This window comes from Schistocerca gregaria, chromosome 6 (genome assembly GCF_023897955.1).
Source record: "Schistocerca gregaria isolate iqSchGreg1 chromosome 6, iqSchGreg1.2, whole genome shotgun sequence".
Taxonomy (NCBI): domain Eukaryota; kingdom Metazoa; phylum Arthropoda; class Insecta; order Orthoptera; family Acrididae; genus Schistocerca; species Schistocerca gregaria.
The window spans coordinates 381,616,630-381,644,116 of record NC_064925.1 but is presented as its reverse complement, the minus strand read 5'-3'; the positions used below and the strand labels follow the sequence as shown (position 1 = coordinate 381,644,116).

The 27,487-nt window shown below is 42.4% G+C and overlaps 1 protein-coding gene across 1 annotated transcript in view; it reads right to left on the bottom strand.

The window, feature by feature from the left end:
- Positions 1-27,487, bottom strand: part of LOC126278093 (putative helicase MOV-10) — a 280,795-nt gene that overhangs the window by 172,657 nt on the left and 80,651 nt on the right. Inside the window, exons 5-7 of the mRNA XM_049977939.1 lie at positions 21,098-21,263; positions 17,019-17,173; positions 8,985-9,106 (exon numbers count right to left, since the gene is read on the bottom strand). Coding sequence (XP_049833896.1) covers positions 8,985-9,106; positions 17,019-17,173; positions 21,098-21,263 — 443 coding nt within the window. The remainder of the gene's footprint in view (positions 1-8,984; positions 9,107-17,018; positions 17,174-21,097; positions 21,264-27,487) is intronic.

Sequence of the window (27,487 nt, the reverse complement as noted above, 5' to 3'; positions counted from 1 at the left end):
AGGGCGCGCGCCCCTGACCGGCAAACGCTGAAGAAGTGGGACACTTCTATGGCTGGAGAGGGGGAGCAGTGCCCAGAGGGGATGGTGTGGAAAATGTAAGGGAGGGGAGGAGGAGAGGGGGTTCGGGACTGGGGTAAGGAAGGAGGAGGAAGAGGTGAAGATGTACGGCTTCACGTCACATCGATAAACCATAATCTTGACCTTCTCAGGGAGGGAACCTGCTTCAAAGGCCAGGATAAAGGCACAAGTATCAATGTGATTGTCCTTCGGGCCCTTCTGAACACACCGAACAAAGTAAACACCCCACCATCCTAGATTGTCCCCAAGTCCCTCATCAATTTGAAGGATGAGATCCCTGTGAAAAATTACACATTGAACCATATTTAAAGACTGGTGGGGGGGGGGGGGGGGGGGGAGGTAATGGACATAGGAATTGTGCCAAGATGATCACAGGCATGAATGGCCGCAGACTACACAGCTGAAGCAGTTTTGATGAACAACCAACCCAACCGCATCTTGGTCAGAGAGTTCACTTCGCCAAACTTTTCTTCAATTTGTTCCACAAAAAATAAAGGTTTGGTATTGGTGAAAGTATCCCCATCAGTCCTGGTGCAAACCAAATAGTGGGGAAAGGTTTTGCCCCTAACCGACAAGCCTGACCCTCCTCCCAGGTGGTAGCCATGGAAGGGAAGGCCGTAGGGGGAGAAGAAGCAGCACTCAAATAATCAGTTCTATTCAAAGAAACGGCCATAGAAGAACGACCAGAGTTCTGGATCCATGTGTGTTTCATTTGCATAGTGTCCACCCTGATACCACCCACTCTGATCAGGGGCTCTCCCCACAGGCACCACCCAGCCACAGCAAGGGCCGTCTGGCACGTGGGCCATTGCTGGGAGTCCCAATGCTCCAGGATGACAAGCAACCACTTCTCGCTTATATGAGGTGGTCCCAGCTCAGGTATCAAAAGTGTGATCCCTGTGTTTTCAGGGAGCTCAACCAAAAGGGTACATAGCAACTCCCACCACATGGGCTGGCTACTGTGCTGGCTATGTATCCTAGCATTAGACAACAATATGAAGAAAAAGATGGAAGGAACTAGGAGGACACATGCCAGACACACTAAGTAAGGTGCTCTTCCTCAAATGGCTAACACTATGGAATAGAAATTTAGTAATGGAGGTCAAACCCCATAGGATGACCAGAGGATGAAGAAAGGATGAAGTAATTACTCAACAAAACCAAATCACAAAGCCAACACAACCAGAAGGATAGCGATGCCAACATAAACAAGGACACCAGGAGAGGGAGAGTAGAGGGTGGAGGGGAAGGAGCAAGGACAGGAAAGGTGGGGAAGGGAAAGGAAATGCAGCCCAGGAAAGGAAGGAAGGCTACAATAGCTCGGGGCCCCATGCTCGCCATGCACGAATTAATGGAAGGACCGTGAACCGCCTGGGGGGGGGGGGGGGGGGGGGCATTCAAAGGTGGGTTGGATCACTGAAGTAAATGTCAATGACTGGGTTGATGCCAAAATTTTCAGCACCTGTCAAGCCAAAAGGATGTGTCACCAGCCTCTGCTCACAGACTCAAAACTGAGCTGGTCCGAAAGGCTCCAGTCGATATCCGAATAGCGTCATGGTGGACAGCATCCAACATCCTCAGGTAGGAATGACGGCCCAATTCGAGGACCACCCTGTCATAATCTAACAAGAGAGGTGCTGTCCTTTTGCTTCAAGGCACAGATGATGAACCATGGCATAATGAATCTTATTAGGTCCTGGAGCACTATCTCTGGTTGCAGACAAAGCTGATTCCAGTTCTCAGATGAAGAACAGAAGGTTGTAGACTTCCCCATTAAGCAAGAATGAAATTGAGCTTCCTCATCTCTGTAGTGCTACAGAACACTTGAAAAGCGACAGCTTGTCTGGATGATGTAGTGACAGTAAAGAAGTGTTCAGCTAAAACCTGAGCCATGTCTTCTGGTGTGTCCATCAAGACACCATTACTTGACAAGACCGTAAGGGGACATGTACTTCCCTTGCCTGAAAACAGTCTTCTTGATTCCCAAACTTCTGCAGTGGACCAATCAATGGAAGTCTTGAATTCCCTCCAGGAAACCCTCTTCCATTCCTTTATCACTTGCCTCGCATGTGATCTCGCAGATCTGAAGGCATGAAGGTTGTCTGTAGTCGAACTGTGTTTGAAGTTCCAAAGAGCTGTTTGTCTGGCTCAGATTGCCAATCGACACTCATCATTCCACCAAGGTACAGGCCGTCATCTGAAGTGGTTACTACACTTGGGGATGGACTCTGTGGCAGACCATTGGATCTCACAAGTGATATGGGCCACCGCCTCCTGTACGCAATCCTTTTGTTCAAAAATAGTCTGTCAACTGCACTGTACTGTAACCAATTTTCCCTCTGTGTCATCTAATTGAGTGGTCTCCTGATGGTCACCGTCCCAGTCGGTAGATGGATCCACACTGGGAAGCGGTTACTAGAATATAAATCTGGAACTGCTTCCCACTGAAATGAGTCTGCAATAGCTGCAGAACAAAAACATAAGTCAACAGCTGAAAAAGACCCTGTAGCTCTGGAAAAGTGAGTCATCTGAACCGCGTTCAGAAGGCAGATATTTTCAGAATGCACGAGTCGATCATCCGACCGCTGGAGCAAGAGGTAGACGAGCTCCACGGCACACTGTGTGCAATTAAGTCCCCCCTCAAGAAGGAATGGGCATGGAAGTGCCCGGAAAAGTTCTGCCAATGTGTCTGCTTCCAGAGCAACATTAGGGGGTAGGTAGATGGAACACACTGTGGTATTAAAGGGTGCGAGAACTTTCACAGCAATTGCTTGCACGGTTGTGGAAAGCGGGACAGGAGAGGAGTAGCATCTGTCATCAAGGGAAACAGCCACTCCACCTTTAGCCCTGTCTCCAGTAGTATCATCCATTCTGTATGCGTGGTAGCCCTGTAATGCAGGTGCCTCGGTGACTTGAAGATGCGTTTCTTGTAAGCAGATGCAGAAACGTTTCTCCTGGACCAACAGCTACAATTCTGTCAAATGTGGGCGATATCCATTCAAATTCCACTGCAACACAGAAGTCCCTCTGGAAGTCATAGGTTAGTGATGGTTGTTCTTTTCTTTCTCCCTCGGAGGCAATGATTTACTGGGGAGGTCAGGCGAAACATTATCCAGTTCCTCCGACAAAGTCCGTATCCTAAAGAGCTCAGTCCCCATCAGAAAGGGAGAGAGCTCGCCGATCCGAAGGTTTAACTACCGCTTTCTTGGACTTAGAACTACTTTTCGAAAAACTTTTTCTTTGCTAAGAGGAAGTGATTACTGGGGTTGCAGGGATTGCCGAGTTGGCTTCTGATGCTTGGTAGTGGTATGTGGCTTAGTTAGTGAGGCTATTGCTGACAGCTTCCAAACGACTTCAGTCTCAAGTGGAGCATTTCCCTCACAGGTACATCGAGAAGTGCATGTGCTCATACTTGAATCTGTGTCCTGAGTGTGTCAAGGCATGACACTTAGCAATTGGTGTCTTAAGGGCTGATGCAAAAGAAGTAGAAAAAACTGGTGCTTGCACAGCTTCTTTAGCTTCTCCATAGGGTATGTGTGCCTCTACTTGCAACTCTTGAATTTTCCTTTCCTCATTGTCAATCTCACACTGTCTCCTCCACACTAGGTAATCCCTGGAACAGTTTACACATTTTGGAGAAAGTGTACAAGAATTGCCTGACTCGTGAGCTGAGTCATCACAATTGCCACACGTAGTCTTCCCATTACATCACATAATGGCATGGCCAAATATTTGACATTCGTAGCACAGCATTGGGTTAGGAACAAATGGGCGAACATTAAAACAGATATAACCTGCAAGGATATGTTCAGGTAATTCTGGAGTATTAAACGTTAGAATAAATGTTCGCAATTTTTCCAATTTGCCATTGACTCTCCTCCTGTAGTTCTGCACTTCCACGATGCCCATATTTCTCCATTCTTCATGTAACTCCACAAGGTCCACTTCCGTCACATCAGAGCAAGTCATGTAACCACGATCTTACTAAAATTAAGGGTGTTACATAACTCAGCATCAACTGAGTACTCACCTAAGGCCTTACATCCCAGAAGCTTAGATATTTCGTTGGAATTAGCAGTTTCAGCTATAAGTGTTCCATTATGAGTCATTTGACACCTTTCAGAGACCCAGCAACACCTTCCAATGCCTTGTGAATATAGAAAGGGGAGATCTTCTCAAAGGTTCCTCCTGTTCGCTTGATGACAAAGTGTTATGTCACACTAAGGCCCTGTTACTACAATTCTGAGACTTCTTTTTGGGAGGACTGACCAACCAAGCTCTCGTTGAGGAGTGGGTGTAGGTACTGCCTGACGGTACACCTGTCCCACCAGTAGTAGTAGTAGTAGTAGTAGTAGTAGTAGTAGTAGTAGTTTGATGTGACTGTTCTATAGGTATCCTACAAGATATTAGAAAAACAACTGTCAACCCAGGCAGAGCCCAGCATGCCTGAGCAAGCGTGATACAACTGGAGGGCGGCAGGTGCCCAGAGGTTGCCTGCTACAGACTGTTTTACCTCAACAGCCATTCATCTTATCAGCACATAGCACACCTTGAGGTTGAGATTTTATCTCTCTCTCTCTCTCTCTCTCTCTCTCTCTCTCTCTCTCTCTCTCTCTCTCTCTGTGTGTGTGTGTGTGTGTGTGTGTGTGTGTGTGTGTGTGTGTGTGTGTGTGTGTACCTTTCTCGCAGTACAGGCGATCAAGCAAAGACCCCCCCCCCCCCCCTTCTCAGAAACACACAACATTCCACAGCTGCGCTGCATGGTAGTCGCTGAAGCACGCTCAGAGCTTATGGTGACAGAGGGCTTGCAGTGCTTACAAATACCTAGCTCAGGAACCCCAGGGTTGTCAAGCCTATACTGAGCAAACGAATGCTGAGCCCCTGAGGGGGGGTGAGGGGAAGAGAGTTAAAGGTTAATGGCAGACAAATGAGGCACTAAAATTAAGAAGGCACAGGTCGTTGTCTGCAAGAAAGTGGTCAATGAGGAGCCTTCGACTAGATGAAAAAGCACTGCCCCACAAAGAGCAATGGGCATTGGGCATTAAAATCCCCAGGGAGGAGGAAGCGAGGGGGGAATTGCTGGAGGGCACTTACAGCAGCAGATGTAGGTGGCGTCAGAAGGCCAACATGAAGGTGCCACTGGAAGCCCTCAAAGGGCTGACCCAGTTCCGACAAAGCACAGAACTCAAGAAGGGTTGGTAAGTGAACACCAGTAAAATGAGACACGAGCTGCTGAGTGAAAGGTAATAAGGTATTAAAACTCTGGGAGATGACGGTAGTATCATTTATAGTTCCACTGAATAAGCGAGTGGTGCGTATCCAAATGAGAGGTGAGCAGGATGGAGCCAATCACACCACCAGGTCACCATCCGTCAGCAACATGGACTGGGTGACATCCATAAATACACAAGACTCGTGTTGCGAAGGGGGAGATGGCACCTCATGGTACACCAGGGGAGATTTGTCCTGAGGCTTTTTTTCTTCTTCTTCTCTTTCATTGGTTGAGCAGAGTAGGTCACCAAGGGAGAGCAGGCTTCTGCAAGATCCAGAACTGGAAAACAGTGGGAGACCTTGGGCACACAGACTGTGTCCTGTGGCCAAAGGAGAGAAGCATTTCTTCAGCAGGGGAGGGGAGTGACATCCAGAGTGTGCAAATGCAGGGAAGGGGGAGAGGATACGGGGATGGACCTGGGGTAAAGAAGAGGGGTGAGGGGAAAGGATGTAACAGAAGTGAAAGTAAAAGTTACCAACACAGGGCGAAATCTGTCATTTTTTTGACAAGCCTCAGTTAAGATAACTGATCAAGGGACTTACAAACTGAACCTTTACTTCCAGTGCGCATGGAGAGTGATGGTCATGACAATTTATGCACACAGATGGCAAAACTCAGGAGCTCCCCTCATGGAATGGGCTTCCACAGTTACCGCACAGAAGGTCTGTGGTACATCGGGAAGACATACGCCCGAAACGCAAGCACTGAGAACACTCCATAGGTAATGGAATGTACGGCTTCTCATCACACTGGTAACACCTAACCTTGACCTTCACTGGGAGTATACCCCCTCGAAAGCCAGGCCAGTATTGTTGCAATTGTTCTTACGACCTTTCTGCACATACTATACAAAATGAATGCCCTGTTGTTTCAGACTGGCCCAGATTTCATCATTAGTTTGAAGGATAAGGTCCCAATGAAAAACGGCTCCTTGGACCATATTCAAAGACTGGTGAGATGTAACAAGACAATGTGACGTTGCCAAGGTGACCACGAGCACGAAGTGCTGTGGATTGGATTGCAGAAGCAATTCTGATCAACAGGGAACCTGAATACATGTTACTGAGAGACTCCATTTCAGCACACTTTTCTTCAATATTTTCCACAAAAAGTAACAGCTTTATGGTGGGAATGTGTCCCCGTCCAGCCTAGTACAGACCAGGTAGCGGGGATTGTGTTCCACCCCAATCCAGCTAGCCTATCTCTTCTCCCTGGGTGTAGCCAGGGAAGGGAAGGTCACAGGGTTACAATAAGTGGCATTCAATGATCTGTTACCAATTGAAGAGATGGTTGTAGAAGAATGGCCAGATCTGTGGAGGTCAATAGGCTTCATATGCAAAGCATGTGTCCTGATACCACCCACTCCGATCAGGGCTCTCGAGATGGGCACCACCCAGCCACAGCGAGCGCCGTCTAGCATGGCCGCCTTTGTGAGGGTTCTGATGGCCCAGAATGACAAGCAACCACTCCTATCATACATGAGGAGACAGATCACATATCAGATGTGTGATCTGTGTAGTCAGGGGGCACAGCCAGATGGGTACGTAATAGCCCCACCACACTGACTGGCAACACATACTGGTTACTAGTGGGACAGATGGAGAGTACCGCAGGGAAGGAAGAGGGGAAGAAAGGGATGAGAGCAATCCATGCTGTAGATGCAAGAGAGGGAGTTCTCCCCCAAATGGCTCACACCAAAGAAAGAAAAATGCCAAAAAGGATGGATGAAAGAGAAAAGGCAAGGGAAACTAAACTGTAAGGAATACAGGATATCAGGTGGATAACTAGATTGACATACGTAAGAATACTGAAAGAGGGAAAGGAGTGAGGATGGAGGTGGGAGGGGCATGGGGAAGGAAAAACAGCCTGGAAAGCAAGAATGGGAGCAATGGCCCAGACCCTGTAGGTGCAACACACAAATTCGCGAAAGCTGCCTGGGGTTAAAGAAAAAAATGCATTTAGGGAAAGACAGGTATACAGCAATATAAGTCACTTTGGAAGCCAAGATGACATGGCTATGGGAAAAACGCAATAAAATATGAATCAAAAGATCATCTGAATGACTCTGCATATAAAAAAAAACTCTCAACAACCTTTTTGTAAAATTACCAGCAAGGGCGGCAACATTAAGAGTGCCATTGGAATTCCATTGTTTAATTGGAGGGAGCAAATAGATGGAATGAGTATACTGAAGGCCTCTATAAGGGGGAGCATGGAAAGAGGATTATCATAGATAAAAAGAACATTCCTGGCAACGAGAATTTTACTAGTATCAAACACTGGCCGTAACTCGTGCAATGAATTCCTGAGAATTTATGTCTTGAGGAGTGTGGGGAAGAAAAGAAAACAAGACAAAGTAAGCGTATGACATGGTGCTATATAAAGATGTTAAAAATTATATGAGGATGTTCTCCACAGAATTGGTGAAGGAGGGAACATTTGAAAAACACTGAAAACAAGAAGAAAGAGGATGATAAGACATTTGTTAATATATCACGGAATAACTTCCACTGTATTATAGGGAGCAATAGAGGAATAAAATTTTGGACAGACAAGAGACGTTGACGATGTTGAGTGCAAGCACTACTGCAAGATGAATGGTATGTATAAAACCAGTCAGAAGAGCAATTTTTAAAAAGTAACCTTGGGAGGTTATCCTGTTTGAGAAACCCAATAAGAAACACTAATAAAATAATTTATGTAAATTTTTGCAACCACCATTTAACTGATGAGTCAACAGTGTTCACAACTGTGAGCACCTGCCTGCTTTTTAATTGGAATCACATTATTCTTATAGTTTGATGGTATTTCACCTGTCTGCTCTATGTTGCACACCAGGTTAGACAGTTTTGTCTTGTCTGGCTCTCTCGAGGGCTCCAAAATAAAACTGAAGTAATGCCGTCTATCCTGTGACCTTATTTCTACAGAGGCCTACTGTTGCTCTGTCAAACTCTTCTCACAGTATAATATACTCTATCTCATCTTCACCTAATTCCTATTCTCCTTCTATAATATAATCTTAAGTTTTATTGTCCTTCTAAAAATTCTTTCCACCTTTCAGCTTGCTCTTATTTGCTTAGGTCTATCTTGCCATAGAGCTCTTTGTAGTCGTCATACAGTAACTTCTGTTTTCTCTAAAAATCTCTTTCTTCCTGCAGGCTGCATCTTTCCCCTAGTCATGCATATTCCAGTGGTCTAGCAGTTTTTGTCTAGCTAGTCCCAATTAATAATTTTTGTACTTTGTCAATCTTATTTTTTCAACATCCGTATTTCAGTCCGCCTGCTTTATTAAATGCAAATTTTGTATTTTCTCCTTTTGTCAGTTAAATGCAATATCTCCTGTATTATCCAGGAATTTCTACTGTGCCTTGTCTTTTAACATATTTGATGTTTGTTGCCCTCACTCTTCTTTTCTCAAAGCTACCAATTTGTCTTCTACAACATATAATTAATGTGGAGTTTTAAGATGCACATATGCATGTTTATCAAACTGCATAAACTAAAACTCTTTATGATAAGTAGCAGATGAAGAGAATGAGAACTAAAGTGAATAGAACTGATAACTATTCAAAAGCAGAGTGGTTTAGTTTCCCAGACTTCAATCATCACAAAAAAGGGCAAGGGCCTGGCATACCCATTAGGCCAAGTCCCCTCCACTGTGGCCTCCACATCATCCCACTCCAATCGCCGGAATGGGCTTGGTTCGTGAGGTATAACATCTGGAGGCACGTTGTCTTCATCCTGGACATTTATCACCTGGAACAACATTAAATTTTAATTATGTTGAAAGTATTTGGTACAGAAATGAAATAACATAACCAGAGAACTACAACAAAGCTCCAGACTCATTCGGACCATAGATATCAGCACAAGTCAGTCAACACAACATGATTTCTTTTCGAATTATTACATTTCTACTCCAGCAAAAAAATGAAGTACGAAACAAAACACTTTTCAAAACATTAACAAAATTTTACGAAATTCCTGTCTCACTTTTGCCTCTTCACATTCCTATGTTTTGACTGGGGGGAGGGGGTGGGGCGGCAGAATGGAGAGGGGGGGCAGAGTGGAGGGGGGGGCCAGAGTGGAGGGGGGGATAGAGTGGAGGGGGGGATAGAGTGGAGGGGGGGATAGAGTGGAGGGGGGGATAGAGTGGAGGGGGGGATAGAGTGGAGGGGGGGATAGAGTGGAGGGGGGGATAGAGTGGAGGGGGGGATAGAGTGGAGGGGGGGATAGAGTGGAGGGGGGGATAGAGTGGAGGGGGGGATAGAGTGGAGGGGGGGATAGAGTGGGGTAGAGTGGGGTAGAGTGGGGTAGAGTGGGGTAGAGTGGGGTAGAGTGGGGTAGAGTGGGGTAGAGTGGGGTAGAGTGGGGTAGAGTGGGGTAGAGTGGGGTAGAGTGGGGTAGAGTGGAGAGAGTGGGGTAGAGTGGAGAGAGTGGGGTAGAGTGGAGAGAGTGGCGTAGAGTGGAGAGAGTGGGGTAGAGTGGAGAGAGTGGGGTAGAGTGGAGAGAGTGGGGTAGAGTGGAGAGAGTGGGGTAGAGTGGAGAGAGTGGGGTAGAGTGGAGAGAGTGGGGTAGAGTGGAGAGAGTGGGGTAGAGTGGAGAGAGTGGGGTAGAGTGGAGAGAGTGGGGTAGAGTGGAGAGAGTGGGGTAGAGTGGAGAGAGTGGGGTAGAGTGGAGAGAGTGGGGTAGAGTGGAGAGAGTGGGGTAGAGTGGAGAGAGTGGGGTAGAGTGGAGAGAGTGGGGTAGAGTGGAGAGAGTGGGGTAGAGTGGAGAGAGTGGGGTAGAGTGGAGAGAGTGGGGTAGAGTGGAGAGAGTGGGGTAGAGTGGAGAGAGTGGGGTAGAGTGGAGAGAGTGGGGTAGAGTGGAGAGAGTGGGGTAGAGTGGAGAGAGTGGGGTAGAGTGGAGAGAGTGGGGTAGAGTGGAGAGAGTGGGGTAGAGTGGAGAGAGTGGGGTAGAGTGGAGAGAGTGGGGTAGAGTGGAGAGAGTGGGGTAGAGTGGAGAGAGTGGGGTAGAGTGGAGGTGGTAGAGTGGAGGGGGATAGAGGGGGGGTAGGGATGACGGGGCTGGGGCTAGGAAGAGGTTGGCGGGGGAAAGCATGAAACAGATGCAAAAGTTGAAGAAAGTAACATCGGACGGAGTGACTCATATTTTTGGCGAGCCTCACAGTAAGACATGTGATGCAGGGACTTGCACACTTGGACCTTCTTTTCTCTCCTGTAAGCTGGCCAATCTGGCAGACGAGAAGAATAGTGGTCACGAAAATTGACACACACATGGATTGGAACACAGTCACCACACAGAGGGTCAGCCATGCAGCAGGAAGACGTATGCCCAAAATGCAGGAACCAAAAGCACCTAACATGGTGGGACACGTCGCTTCACGTCAATATGTAGCACATAACCTTGACCTTCTCTGGGAGGGTATCCACCTCAAAAAGCCAGAATGAAGGCGCCGATATTAGTGTGGTTGTCTTTGCGACCCTTCTGCATGCCCAAACAAATTGAACACAGCGTCACTACAGATTAGCCCAGAGTTCCTCAGTTTGCAGGATGAGGTCCCTATAAAAAATTACTCCCTGGACCATATTCAGGGATTGGTGAGGGGTAATAGACTCTGGATATTCCAAGATGATCACAGGCATATAGAGTTGCAGACTGGGTGGCAGAAGAAGCTTTGATCAACAACGAGTATGAGCCCATCTTACTGAGAGACTCCACTTCACCAAACTTGTCCCTGATATTCACCACAGAGAACAATGGTTTTGAGGTGGTGAATTTGTCCCCGTCTGCCCTAGTACAGACGAGGTTGTGAGGAAAGTGTTTCATTCCAAGATGGCAAGTCTGGCACTCCTTTCACGGTGTATCCAGGGAACGGAAGGATGCCAGGTCATACGAAGCAGATTCAATGCTCTTTCACCTATCGAAGAGACTGCCACTTGAGAATGGCCCGATTTTTGTAGCTTGATGAGCTTCATGCACCAAGTACCCACCCGGGTATCACCCATTCTGACGAGGCATGGGTGGCACCCAGTCACATCAAGGGCCGTCTGGCATGGTGGCCTTTGCCGGGAGTTCAGATGCTCCAGGAAGACAAGCAACCAGTTCTTGGCATTCATGGGAGGGAACAGCTCAGGTATCAGTAGTATGATCGCCGTGTTATCAGGGGGGCTGAGTCAGATGAGTACACAACAGCCCCACCACATTGAATGGCTACAGGAGTGGAGAGAGTGGAGAGAGTGGAGAGAGTGGAGAGAGTGGAGAGAGTGGAGAGAGTGGAGAGGGTGGAGAGGGTGGAGAGGGTGGAGAGGGTGGAGAGGGTGGAGAGGGTGGAGAGAGTGGAGAGAGTGGAGAGAGTGGAGAGAGTGGAGAGAGTGGAGAGAGTGGAGAGAGTGGAGAGAGTGGAGAGAGTGGAGAGAGTGGAGAGAGTGGAGAGAGTGGAGAGAGTGGAGAGAGTGGAGAGAGTGGATTGGAGGGGAGGGGAGTGAGTGAGTGAGTGAGTGAGTGAGTGAGTGGAGGTGCAGGGTCACGAAAATGCAGCCAGGGAAGGAAGAATGGGCTGCAACAGCTCACGGCCCTGTGTCATTCGTGAAGTCTCTAAAGAACAGTGAGCTTCCTTGAGGAAGAGTGAAGAGCCTGGTGGATTTCTGGAATTGGTTCACTATGGAAGGTTTTGTTGGTGGATGAATCTGACAGCTGGCAGAGTCCTTCTTCCAGGTAACCGTTGTAGTTCAAAACAACAGTGGTAGAATCTTTGTCAGCAAGTAGGATTTATAAGGTCAGGATCAGCTTTTAGGTGATGGGTGACAGTTCTTCATGTGAAAGTAAGGTTGGTTTGCATGTTGAGGGATTTGGGCAATGATGGTGAGCCAGGGTTTTAGGTTAAGAAATTCTGGAAAGTTAAAAGGCAGTAGTTTGGGGACAATGGGGGTGGATCACAGTTGGATGGAGGAATGAACTGTGTCAGCAGAGTACAACATTGGTCTTTGTTTGAGACTGATGGGTAGGGTTGGTGGGCAAAACAGTGTTTCCACTGTAGGTACAGGCAGAAGGAGAGAAGGTCTTTAACAAGTCATTCACGATTGAATTTGGGAGTGGAGTAAAAGGTAGGGCCGTTGGAAAGGACTGATTCTTCTAAGGCTTTTGAAGAAAGGTTCACGACTGTGTTTCGGGTCTGTTTAGATTCTTGTTTCCGCCTGGTGGTGGGAGTGAGTTTTTGAGAGTGGGGTAAATGATGTAGGTCTGAGAGACAATATTTGTCAGCTATTAGGAGACGTGGGCAAGATTTGGAGGTGGTTGTAGAGATGGTGGATAGTGGAAGCCCAAAGAAGTGAACAGAGTGGCATTGTGCACACTGCTGTAGTTCCTGAAGGGCAAGCGTTCCAGTGTGTGTTATGGGTTCCAGGAATTTGGGATTGCTGAGCTGGAGAATTTTGCAGATGGAGAGAAGGTAATGCAAGGAGTTTGGACCCAAATGATACGGTTTTGCAAGACTACGTTGTTGGGGGTTAAGGGTTGGCTGAATCTGGACAGATGAAGGTCATGGTGGGAAGAAAGGTAGTAGCCAGAGAAGTGTAATTTGGTGGCAATCCCATTCACTTCACTAGGTCCTACTTGACCCAAAAAAGCCACATTCCTTGATGTTGACCTCTACATCAAATATGGTGACATCAGTACCTCTGTCCATATCAAATCTACCTACCTACCAACCAAACACTAGCAAAACCTTCACTTCAACAACTGACATCCATTCCATACAGCCTAGCCAACTATGGAACCCTCATCTCTAGTGACAAGCAGTCGCTCTCAAAATATACCGAGGTTTTCACAGAGGCCTTCACAGATTGTAGTTACCCTCTCAACCTTGTACAAATACAAATCTCCTGTGCCTTATCTTTCCATTAACCACTACCTCCCAAAGTCCCACCATATTCCCACATAGGGGTCTTCCCCTCGTGACTTAGTACCATCCAGGACTGGAGCAAAGGAATTAATTTCCACCAGAGTTTTGGCTGCCTCTCTTCATGGCCTGAATGAGAAATGTTCTACCCACTATCCTTCCCATGTCTCTCACAGTGGTATTCTGCCGCACAATAAACTTACACAGTTTCCCTGTCCATCCCTACAAAACTTCTGCTCCCAACCCTGTACCTCATGGCTCAGATCCCTGTAATAGATTAAGATGCAAGACCTGTCCCATACATCCAACCACCACCACCACCACCACCACCACCACCACTACTACCAATCCCACCAAAGGCCTGTCATACATCCAACCACCACCACCACCACCACCACCACCACCACCACCACCACCACCACCACCACCACTACTACCAATCCCACCAAAGGCCTGTCATCTGATCATTAATCGGAATGCAACGGCCCCATTAACTCTGCTTCATATTAGTTGACTGTCATAAATAAATGCTTTGCTTGTCATAGTTAACTGCTGCTCCTCCAGGTGTCTAAACTTTCTTTCTGAGATGCATACCTGTCATTAAAAATTACCCTATTCTTCCCCTTGGGCTTCCAGCCAATTCTCAGTTCCTAGTATGATGTGAAGGTGACAGCTTTCACATGAAAAGTGATCTCTGGGATGCTACAGTGAATACTTTGGCACTTAACCCATGTTTTGAGATTCTTAGTCACACTATTTGTTGTCCAGTTTATTGAAATACTGCATTTATACAGTGCTGATTTTCTTACTGTGGTGTAACATGTTGATTCTGTGGAATATTATCTACCACTTCTAAGCACTAATGCCAACAAAAGAAGTTCATTGAAACTGGAGATGTTTTTTAGGCAGTTGTTATGTGTGGAACATCTCACTGTGCATGCCCTGGTTTGCCATATGTGCAGATTTGGTCTAATAAGTGTCAGCTGAGAACATTGACGAAGTACAATGGCGAACAAGCATCTCTTTCTGCTGTGGAGGCCTGCTTATGCTTTCATGACGTGGCTTGGAAGCCACGGAGCAGAGGGTGTGGGTGACAATGCCAATGCCAGAACAGTTGAAGATGATAGGTGGAAACTGTCATTCTCTATTGTCAAGTTAGTACAGCAGTACACATGATCTACTGTGAGCTGCAAGTTGTGAGGGATCTTTATCATCCACAGTTGCAAATGAATTTATACATAGGAAACTTCGTAATTATAATACTGAATGGTATTGAAAAACTGATTATGTCATTTTAGTTGCTCGAAACATCTCAAGACGACTAATATAGCAGTTATGAGCTTGAAATATTAACTACTGTTAACATTTTAAGTCCTAAGAGCATTTACTAACAATAAATTTTAAAATTGTAATGGGTTGTGCTGCATTCCAAAAGACTTTGAACAATGGGGTATCGTCTCAGTTGTGCGACTGGATTCGTGATTTCCTGTCGGGAAGGTCGCAGTTCATAGTAATAGATGGCAAATCATCGAGTAAAACCGAAGTGATATCAGGTGTTCCCCAGGGAAGCGTCCTGGGACCTCTGCTGTTCCTAATCTATATAAATGACCCGGGTGACAATCTGAGCAGTTCTCTTAGGTTGTTCGCAGATGATGCTGTAATTTACCGTCTAGTAAGGTCATCCGAAAAGCAGTATCAGTTGCAAAGCGATTTAGAAAAGATTGCGGTATGGTGTGGCAGGTGGCAGTTGACGCTAAATAATGAAACGTGTGAGGTGATCCACATGAGGTCCAAAAGAAATCCGTTGGAATTCGATTACTCGATAAATAGTGCAATTCTCAAGGCTGTAAATTCAACTAAGTACCTGGGTGTTGCAATTACGAACAACTTCAGTTGGAAAGACCACATAGATAATATTGTGGGAAAGGCGAGCCAAAGGTTGCGTTTCATGGGCAGGACACTTAGAAGACGCAACAAGTCCACTGAAGAGGCAGCTTACATTACACTCGTTCGTCCTCTGTTAGAATATTGCTGCGCGGTATGGGATCCTTGCTAGGTGGGATTGACAGAGGACATCGAAAGGGTCCAAAAAAAGGGCAGCTCGTTTTGTATTATCACGTAATAGGGGAGAGAGTGTGGCAGGTATAATACGCGAGTTGGGATGGAAGTAATTAAAGAAAAGACTTTCTTCGCGGCAAGATCTATTTACAAAATTTCAGTCAGCAACTTTCTCTTCCAAATGTGAAAATATTGTGTTGAGCCCAACCTACATAGGTAGGAATGACCATCAAAATAAAATAAGAGAAATCAGAGCTTGAACATAAAGGTTTAGGTGTTTGTTTTTCCCGCGCGCTGTTCGGGAGTGGAATGGTAGAGAGATAGTATGATTGTGGTTCGATGAACCCTCTGCCAAGCACTTAAATGTGAATTGCAGAGTAGTTATGTAGAAGTAGATGTAGAATAAGGACTGGTCTGCGAGGACAGCAAGACGAGCTTAAATCTTAGAACAGAATTCTGAAATTGTCTAACACTGATTTTGTTGTAACTTTACATTTTTAGATGCTTTAAGTTGTCTGAATACATTTTAAGTTTTGCAAATGACTTAATAACAAGAATTAGAAAAGCTCAAGAGGACAAGGATTTGGTAATGATCAAAAACATCATGGAATGACTTTCTGACAACTTTGTGGTGAGGGAGACACACTTCTTTTTGAATCTTATCACAGAACAGACTCTACAGTAATTCCATGCACTATGCGATACGAAACTGTCAAACCTGTGCACTACTATGTGAACCACAGAGAAAGTAAAACAATATTGTTGTATTTCACATCTGATAAGATGAAACAAGTGGTTTACATTTTTTTAAAACTGTTTAATTAATAAGAAGTCAGGAAAGAAGAAAGATTAGCTACTAAATGTCTGTCACAGGGGTCACACTGGACCACTTCAATCAACTCTCAAAGGATACAACCATAACCTAAGTACTACTGATGTGTTTACTCAGTTTGTCTGCCTCTGTCCTGTAAAGACTACAAAATCAGTGGAAAAATGACTTGCAGAAACTGACTACAGTAATCTATTCAAGCAACTACTGATACAGGGACTTGATTCACACAAAAAGTCTGAGGAGTACTGTAGGACAGGAAGAACTGAATACAAAATAATAATAATAATAATAATGACATAACTTTCTAAAACAAATGCGCAGAATCTTTCAAGGTCATAGCACAAATTCAACATACCACAAAAGGAGAAAAAGATTCATGCTTTTAAGGGGAGTTAAAAATGCACACAAAGACTGATCTTCACATTACACAATTATTAGAAGAAGACATTATAAATAACTTTGAAGAAAACACGCAATAGGTACAAAGTTGGTCTTTTGGTGACAAAACAAACACAAACTGAATCACAATCAAAGTCCATGACTAAGAATCTTGGCTGCTACCAAGATACAAAAATCACAACAAATGATACTAGTGACAGTCTACAATCTCAAGGGTAGTAGGACAGCAACAGCTTTAATTTGTAAACACAGTTAAGTCTTAATAGTGTTTCCCTCTCAGTGTTTTAAATGGACATGTTACTTATCTCACCCTAAAAAGCTCTAATTGAATAACACACTGTCCCAAAAACTTTAGTCTGAAAATGTGGATCTTATAACAGTGATGACTATAGTTCAGTTATTTTTCTTTTTCTTTAAATTGTCTAAATTCATCCTATTAACATTACAATAATGGTAAAGGAAAAATAACACACACTTACCAGAACACGGACTATATTAAAATTCTTGAGCTCCTGAGAATGCTCCTTCACATCTTTTACAGCCCCTTTACTGTATTCTACTTCAAACTGCACAGGTACTCCGTACGATCCAACACCCTTATTTTCAAAAATAACACTGACAATGTAAGAGCTATCTGTGGAGAAAAAAAGCAGAAAATGCAAATCTACTTTCATGTAGCTCAAAATTGTATGCCCTAATACTACACAAAGAAAGCATTTTAAGCAACCTGCAAAACACATTCCAATCCACATTATTTTATTCTGTTTATTGCACAATGCTTTGTATGTAACCTTTCCTTCTCATAATGAGAGTAGCACCTGTATTGATATTTACAGGTTTACAAGAATAATTTCAATAAATTCTGCACAAAAATAATTTCAAAATTTTTACTACAATTAAATACAGATATATAAATTTAAAATAATGAAACTACAGCAGACAACCACAACAGAAAGGGACAGGAAAGTTAGGTCCCAAAACGAAAGAGGAACAGCATAAAATGCATATCAACAATTACCTGCTTGCATTCACTGCATGCATTTTATCACTGAAAAACAAGAGCGTAATATTACTGTAGTCTCTCACTTTCCAAAATCTTGTGCACTGCTTCCCAAGTTGCCTGCAGCAATATTTCTCCATTCTGACTACTTGAATGTTGTATTCACAACAAACTGGATGTCATCTGTGATGATGATTTCTTGCATGAAAAAATACATGCAAAAACACCACCTTTTTTTTGCACCTGGTATCTTGTATGCACACCGGCCAAAACATTAGTGACCCCCCGCTAATACTGGTCTATCATCAACTCTTGCCTTCAAATGGGCAAGAAAAGGAGGTCCACAAGTTCCTTCAGACATGCCCCGACCAGCTGGAAACGCTCATTAATGCTTATATCCTATGGAGTTACCAAATCACTGGGATGCCGGCTGGTATGTTTCACCCGCTGTTCCAAATAGTTAAAGGCATTTTCTATGGAATTAATATCGGACTATTTATTGGACCCGTCAATGCATGAGCATTTGTTAAACCAGGAACATTTGCATGCAGCCTTGTGAACAAGGCTCTAGTCATTTTGAAAAATTGGTTTGTGTACAGCCTAGCCATCATTAAGATGGAGAAAAATGAGCAACAGTATCATCGCAAATGTTGAAATAAACATCTTGGTTGATGTTCACAGTAACCTGAATGAGTGAGACCAAGTCACAATACAAAAAATGTCCACAACGCAGAACCACCTATGGTCTCAACTATACTCTCTACACATTCCGAATTGGTCAAGACGAACTCGTCTCAACGGACTATCTGTAAGCTTGACAGCTCTCATTGATCAAACAGAGGCAAAATCATGACATGGTGTGCACAGAACATGCCAGCAGTCAGCTACTTCCGAGCATTTGTCATTCGGTCCACTGGTGTTCCACTTGTTGCTGTCAGCAGAGGTACCTGACTCTAAAGATTCACCACTTGCAGTTCCCTTCGCAACATTCATTCGGAAACTGGTCAAGGTATCCTGGGTTCAGTGACAGCAGAAATTCCTGCTGGGTCTGAAACTGACTGTTGTGCACAGTGCACGACATTCGTGTCTGTTCTCTGCCACATAGGAGCTTCCAACTAGCACTGTTCTCATACCATGTTACACCACTACGAGAGATACGTCATTCCTTGTGGTGTGCTGTATCCGCCAGATGTGGTGCAAAGTCATAGCCTTCAGAGGACACCAGATTACAGTCAGGCTCAACGTTTCATTACACATAGTATGGCCAGTCACTACCTAAATGACGCACATACTAGCAACTATCTTACACTTCAATAACAAGAAATTCAAACAATCCACTGATCTGCCAATAATTTATATCTGTCACTGCAGAGAGCACTGAAAACTGGAACTATTTGATACATCTGCCAAACAGATGCACATTAATACACCAACCACAATATTTAAGCCGCTGCAGGTAGATGTTCTGCCAGTTCCAGTTGTTCCAATTGCCTACAATTGTCTGTAATGTTCAGAAAGTTCTCATCTGGAGACAGCAGTCACTGACCAGTTCCAGTTGCCTGACAGTTAACGTTGAGTGTCAACAATTAGTCAAAGTGATGGTCAAAGTGTATATTGAGAGACAGAGAGACAGAACTTTAACTGCAGTACAAACTGAACTTCAGCTAGATCAGTCAGTCATCATATACTGTGTCTGTTCTGAACCTAATCTAAGTGTGTGTTTAGGCCGTCTTCTAACAGCTATAGAACTCTAAGTGGCAACATTTATGTGGAGCACCTACATTATTAGTGAATATGCTGCCTTCTAAATACGTTGGCTAGTGCTGATTCGCAGACAAACCAGGCAATGTATTCCACTGCGTTTCAACTGGCGTGAAAAAAAGGCACACACAGCCACAAACACATGATACCAGTTTTAAGCCACCTGCTGTGCTCCAAAGTTGTCACTGTGCCCTCTGAAGGAAGTGATCAATATTGTAGAGTTGTGATCTCATAATAACTGATGTGTTATCATCTCCATATTAGTATTATAAATGTGAAAGTAGTTCTGTTCCACTTTCACAACCAAACCGCTGAACAGATATCCGTGAAATTAGGTGTGAGACACCTTGAACCCTGAGGAAGGACACAGGCTACCTTACGAAGTGTGTAGGAATATTATGCAAATCACGGAAAAATATTTATTCTTCGATAAAGCTATTTACTCCTTCACTTTTGAACTTCATCATATTTGTGAAAATGCTTTTGTTGGTTGATATGTTCTATATAATACGATGCAATGTAATCAATACAATACTTATTCAATTCTCGGTCTCTCTTAATCCATACTTCTCTGTACTAATACCAGTACGCTACTACTAATTGTGAAAGCAACTCTGTCTGTTACGTTTTCACGACTATGCCGCTGAACCACTTATGATGAAATTTAGTGTACAGATAACTTTAATTCTGAGGAAGAGCACAGACTACTTTACAAAGTTTTATCATTTTGGGTATTATTAAAACTTTTAAATATTGGTATACATGTGTGGGATGCATATAATGCTGGTGCACTTGTCAGTGGCTCATGGAGTTCATAGATCAGTGGCAATGCAAACGGTTTATGATATTGAGTTGCTACACCACCTGGCATTGCTGGAGACTTTTGGTGAAGATACAAAAGAACTGGATGCTAAAACCAAAAACAACATTTAAAACTATTACAATAAGCCTTGAAAACATAAGTCTGACTTAGCATGTAATTCTAACAGAGCTCAAGTTGTGAAAGTTACTTGACCTCAGAGCAATCGCATTTCTGCTGGAACTTTGGTGCAGAATGTCAGAGCTACAGAGATACAACAGCAGTCACAAGCCCGTTGCATTTTAGATGCTGTGTGTCACACACCTCTTACAGGTCTGTAGACGTCTGTAGACTCACAATGATGGCATCATTTAAAGGCTGCATTACAAACAGAGTTATACCTTTACATATGGAATGTGGGAGACGTTTGGTGAGGCTGCTTTTTATTATGACCTATTAACTATGTTTGCCATAAAACAGTCATCGTAGCGGGAAGGATAAAAGAATTTAGGCACTATAATGCATTAAAATGGAGGGAAGAAACTTTTGGTACGTGTTGCATTCGTGGCAACATCTCTCGCAGTACTTGGTGAGCCAGAGCAGCCATAAAAACAAATTCTGCATGAATGTAATGAAGGTATTTTTTAAATATAATTAGAAAATATAATGCATGCTTTCAGAGTCGACATAAAGCAAAAAAATATAAACACGTTCACTATATCCCCACATACAGACAATGCATATATTTTTTTATACAAACGTTTCTACATCACTATATATGCAGACATCTTGTAAAACTACTAGCTTACATATCCACTATACCTCATCATTACAAAACTACTGATATGTGAGCGAAGCAGTGGGTAACAGCTAGTGCAGACACTGAATGGCTATATATCAACTATCATCCAAAACATAGCTAAGTAATAATTTATCTTATGTAGCTCATCAAACACAATGTGCTACAGAAATTTAAAATATGTACCTCAGCATCTTACCTGGATGAATGCGGAGAACAACCTGGCCTGCAACGAGGCCCTTTTCATCTTTTGTGTTGAAGACTTCATAAGGATGCAATAAATATGCATCTCTGACACATATCGCTTCTTTCCAAGTATTTTTGACAATAAAATCGAACACAATGTGAGACACATCTGTACTCACCTGAAAAGAAAGCAATTTCATGAAAAATGGTAATAAAAGTCCTTGATTAGGAATGTACTTGTACAGTTCAAACACAAGATCCCAATCAATTTTGGGAACAATACTACACATTGTAAGCCAGCAGTCTTCACTGCCTCCACCAAACACCTCTACGAACTGAGGATGGCCTCTGAACCTAAGTGGCAGACATCACTTGAGCCAATATGAGCCACAGCCACTTCCTCATCTCAGATGAGGGAAATGCAAAATGGCTAAGCAGGAATGGCTAGAAGACATTTGTGAATGCATGGATAGGGAAAAGACCCTCAGAAAATTGAAAGCACAGATTTGATGGATTCATCCACAAACTGCCCACCCCTCCTTCAAGCATGACAACGCCAGACCCCACACGAGCGCTGCAACACCTACAACAATCCGACACCTCGAGTTTCACAGTAGCAAAGATGAGCAAGTGCCGATAGGTCTTAAGGTACACATTTTAGAGCCACTGTCGACTGGATTTTTTCCCCTTGTTTTGGCATAAGGAATTTGTCCTCAAAGTTTGTAAAGGGAATTTAGTTACACCTTGTGTACTACTTACACCATAGAAGAACAAATGATAATCTGAAGTGATAAAAGAAGTTAGTAATGCTATACACTTAAGCTGAAAATAGTAAGTGAATTTTATCTCAACAACATTAATAACATGTCATTGTCAATTAAAATCAGCAAGACAAATATACCATTAGACACTAACAGATGACTTTTAGCATGAAATGGCAATTATAAAGAAAAATCTAAATATATTGAAGCAATTATAAATTGTTCTCAAGAAGAATTTTATCAAACATTGCATGTGAAAAAGCAAATACAGAAAAATCTGCACAAATTACAAGTTCATAAATCTGGATCTACAAGAGGATTACTTCAGAAAGCCAAAGACACTGTCACAGTAGATGGGATTCACTGCATCAACAACAGCTGGAAGCCTGAATTTTACTGTCAGCAACTTTTAGATGACATGACATGAGTAGACAACATGCAGCCAGCAGTGTGTAACAACAGCACACAGCAGAAGCGATTAGTCCTTTGCATATGACATCTTGCTGTATTGAAACTCAATGACTTCTGTTCCTTTACTATACAATGTGCTGTGAAGTGACTTCTCAGTTGAAATTGACTTTGTTAGATGATAATGTTAAGTGGTTACCCCACCCCACTCATTCTGCCACTATTCAACACCCAGGTATTTGTACGAGTTTGCTGACTGCCGATTCCAGCAGTGAATCATTGATATTACACTCATAGGATACTACGTTTTTTTTATTTTGTTAAGTGGAAAATTTTACAGTTCTGAACATGTAGAACAGGTTGTCAATCTCTGCACCAAGTTGAAATATGGTCAAGATCTGCTGAATAATTACACAAATTCTCTCAGATAGTACTTCATTATAGTTAAGCATCATCTGAAAAAAGCCTGATTTTTACTAATAATATTGTCTGCAAGGTCACTAACACACAACATGAACAGCAAGGGCCCCAACACACTTCACTAGACACTCCTGAAGTTGCTTCTACATCTGATGCCCCTCCATCCAAGATAACATGATGTGACCTCCCTACTAAAAATTCCTCAATCCAGTCACAAATTTCACTTGATACCCCATATGATTGTACTTTCGACAATACTGAGTCAACTGCTTTTTTGAAAATCAAGAAACACTGTATCTACCTGGTTGCCTTGATCCAAAGCTGTATGTCACATTATCAATGTTTTCAAAAACCATGCTGGTTGGCATTGAGAAGATCATTCTGTTCAAGATACCTCATTATATCTGAGCTCAGAATATCAACAAATCTATGTCCAGGATATTGGACAGTAGTTTCATGGATCAATTCTACTACCCTTTTGTAGATAGGTTGACCTATACCTTTTTTGAAGAACTGGGTTTTTGAGTGATCTATGATAGATCATACTGAGAAGAGGGGCAACACAGCTGCAAATTCAGTATAGAATCTGACAGTGATCCCATCGGAGCCTGGAGCTTTGTTCAATTTTATAAATTTCAGCTGTTTCTCAACTCCACTGACACTAATACTTATTTCATTCATCTTTTCAGTGGTATGAGGATTACATTGGGGCAATTCTCCTGGGTTCCACTTTGGAAAGGAACATTTGAAAATGGAGTTAAGTATTTCAGCTTTTGCTTTGCTTGGACACAAACTATGGTGCCACTAAACAGCCTTTACATACAACCAGAATTTCTTTGGATTTTGTGAAATGTCATTTGACAACATACTGCTACAGTAGTCATTGAAGGCATGACACATTGAATTTTAGTTCACTATTGAAAGATACAAACAAACGGAAACTAATTTATGATTAATTAGTTTATAATACCAATTTCTGTGACTTCTTACATTAAAATTTATTAAGAGATTGGCAGAATGTCTCTCATAGAGGAAAACTTGAGTTTAAAAGGAATTATGCAACAGGTTTCAACTCTATTGGCAGAAATGAATGAAAAACTTTCCCAGATTAATAAAAAAATGGTAGGCTTAATTTCTCATTTCTCAGTTAAATGGGAAGATGGACATAATAGGAGAGAGAATGCAATTAGGATTTAAGCATATAGATGAATTACAAGTGTGTTTAGAATTAGAAGAAGACATGTTGGTACTGGTGGAAATAGAACATTTGCGTACAGTTAAATCCAGACAGGGTAATTTAGTGAATAGAGTAGAAATGCAGAAAAATTATTAGAAACAAACAATAATTTAGAAAGAATCAGAAATAAAATGTTGAAGCACTTTCTGCTATTAGAAATAAATCCGCAGCTTGTGATCTCATGGTAGCATTCTCGCTTCCTGATCATGGGGTCCCGGGTTTGATTACCAGAGGGGCCAGGGATTTTCACCTGCCTCAAAATGACTGGGTGTTGTTGTGTCATCTTCATCCATCCCCATTACAGTCAGTACAGCTGTGTTGGTCTCCCGCATCATTCCCCTATGCTCTGTCAAGCAGTATGGGATCATCATCATCATCATCATCATCATCATCATCATCATCATCATCATCATCATAAATAGAACTATGTTTGTGGGAACTAGATGTTGCTGTGGGATCCTTAAATAGTAAGGGAAATTGTCAAAATGAAGCTCTAGCTGAGTATAAGTTACTGTCAACACTTGGCAGATTTAGGATTCACATTAAACACTACTCGAGATATACATAATACATACTACACAGTATTTACCAATAAATAATTGTCTACACTTTGACTGAGCAAGACTTGAGCTGTGAAATAAATTTGAGGATCTGTTAGCCAAACATAAATTATAATACAATGACTGGGACACCTTCTCTGCTGTATGTGGTAAAGGGTTAAACCATAAATTCCTAATTTTTACTTCACAGGGAGAGCTACATCCAGTATTGTTTCTTAAGGCAGAGGCCTGATGTAACCAATAGCAAATACGTTTTGTTGTAAGTGACCTAGACGGGGATGCAGCACAATGAGGTATGTCACAATCAGAAGATTTTATGACTTAATGAATCTGAGGCAGTTTTCGAATCCAAGTACTGGAGTGAAGATTAAAGAAAAGTAACATTCGGAATTGTTTATGTCAAAACCTTAAACAGTAGTTTGAATGGGTACAAAAACTTTGTTAAATGGCATTTAAATAAAGAAATATATTTAGATGATCCTATCAGAGAAGGCCATTTGCTAGAATGTTATATTGGAGGGTAGTAAAGCATAAACTCCTTGGTAAAGATTGGACAAACATATCAACCTTATTAATGTATCCTGAACAAACTGACATGGTAGGAAAATTATCCGACAAATAGCAAAATGCTAAAGGTTAAGTAATAAAAGGTGGAATGAAGCAAACCATGAATAGGCATTACAATTCAGAAAGGGCAAAACTTTATCAGGAGACAACAGGACGTGATACAAATGGAAAAACACAAATATTAAGGAACATCCAATAAAAGGTTCTTCACAATGGCATTAACAATAAAATGAAAAAATCCACTGCTTCTAGAATACAGCTCAATTTCCAGAAGCATATACTGATGAGCCACAAAATAGCGAATCTACGATAACAAAGTTTAACAACAATTCTAATCTCAATAACTAATTATTAGGGGAAAGAAAAGGAGTACCTAACAGATTGTACTAGATTGAAATGACTGATTAATTGTAGTGGAAGAAACAGATTATGAGAATATTAGTCTTTTGTTATGATTAGTTCAGTTCAAAAGATTATAGTGATTGAAGAACTAATGTTAGAAGTATTAGAGACAGCAGATAATTCAGCACATGTTATAATTAAGAGTGTAGAGTGAATTACAGTGCATACAAATGAAATGGAACCATAACTGGAGGAGCTGCAAACTATTGTGGTATTCTCTAGTATTGAAAAAACTGATTATAATAAAGATTTTTATAGGTGATAAACCACTTCTATTTATACAGAAGTTAATAGGTTCAGTTACTACTGAGAAATTGTTAGCTTCTGTTCCTTCAGAGAACTTATCGAGAACTTGGAACCTTCAATAATTACTGAGACTTTACCAGCTCCAGTTATTATTGATATATAGTTTATGGTTACCAAGAATTTACTATTTTCAGTTATTACTAATAATTTACAGTCATTGGTTAGTACTGAGTAATTCCCAGCCCTTACTAGTAATGAGATTTTACCATTGTTTGCTAAAACTGAAAATTTACTATCGTCAATTAATACTGTGTACTAATCTGTTATTACTAAAAACAGACTGTCAACAGTAACTACTGGCAAATTGTCACATTCCTTTATTACTAAGAGATTGCAACTGAAAATTGACAATTTCATGTTATTGCTGATATCTTATGTTACTATTGTGCAAGCTGAGGATGGAACCTCAATATATAATTTTAAGGATTACATGATACAAATATTAATACTTACATCAGTGTTGTACGTGAAGTAAGCAAACAGATTATTTATATCTTGGCCCAACAAAATGTATACACTAAAGAAGAGGAAATAATATTACAGAGAGATATTAGTTTTCTGGCTGGAATTTGCTCAGATATGAGAGCACATCAAAAAACGGTAATGCTAATAATCGTTGAAATGCTGGAGGAAACAATGTGCTTTAAGAGTCTTCCAGAAAGAGACATCATGTAATTTACTAATGATGTCTGTTCTCTAACAAATTTAGATTGAGACTTCTCAAAATTCATGTTTGTCTACCCAAGGACAAATTACGAACTGAAGATAGTATGGAATATAATTAAATCTGGCGAGGGTTCATATGGTTTTCTAATGGCTGGCAGTAATAACAGGTGTGTGTTTTGTACAAGAGAATTTGTACTGTTTTGAGTTTACTAAATGCTACAGGTGGGTTTGTGTAACTCCTTTTCAGCAGAGGTTAGCTTAACAGTGTTAGTAGGTCAGGTAATTTCCCATCTTGACTTAACTGAAGAATTTAGGATTAAGCTAAACATGCAATTGACTTATCAGCTTTATTAGTTGTAGAGTCCACTTTTATTGCTGAATTGAAGCCAAATGAAAATTGATTATGGTAAAAGATAAACAATGGAAAATCCAGGATGGTTCAAATGGCTATAAGCACTATGGGACTTAACATCTGAGGTCATCAGTCACCTAGACTTACAACTACTTAAACCTAACTAACCTAAGGACATCACACACATCTATCCCCAAGGCAGGATTCAAACCTGTGACTGTAGCAGTAGTGCGGTTCTCCAGGATGGAATGTAACAACATTATGTGAAGGAAAGTTGGTACTCACCATATAGCGGAGGTGCTAAGTCACAGATAGGCACAACAATAAGACTTTCACACTTAAATCTTTCGGCCAATGCCCTTCATCAACAACACACACACACACACACACACACACACACACAAATATGCAGTGTTGGGCAACTGAAACCGCAAAGCGAGCAACAGCACCAGTGTATTATGGGAGTGGTGACTGGGTGGGGCAAGGAGGAGGCTGGGGCAGGGAGGGGGAGGGGTAATATGGTGGGGATGGCAGACAGTGAAGTGCTGCAGGTTAGTTGGAAGGCAGGGGAGAGGTGGGGAGGTGGGAAGGGAGAAGGAAGTAATGGAAAAGGAGAGAAATAGAGAGAAATAAATAAAAAGACTGTGTGTGGTGGTGGAATGACAGCTGTGTAGTGCTGGAATGGGAGCAGGGAAGGGGCTGGATGGGCAAGGACAATGATTAA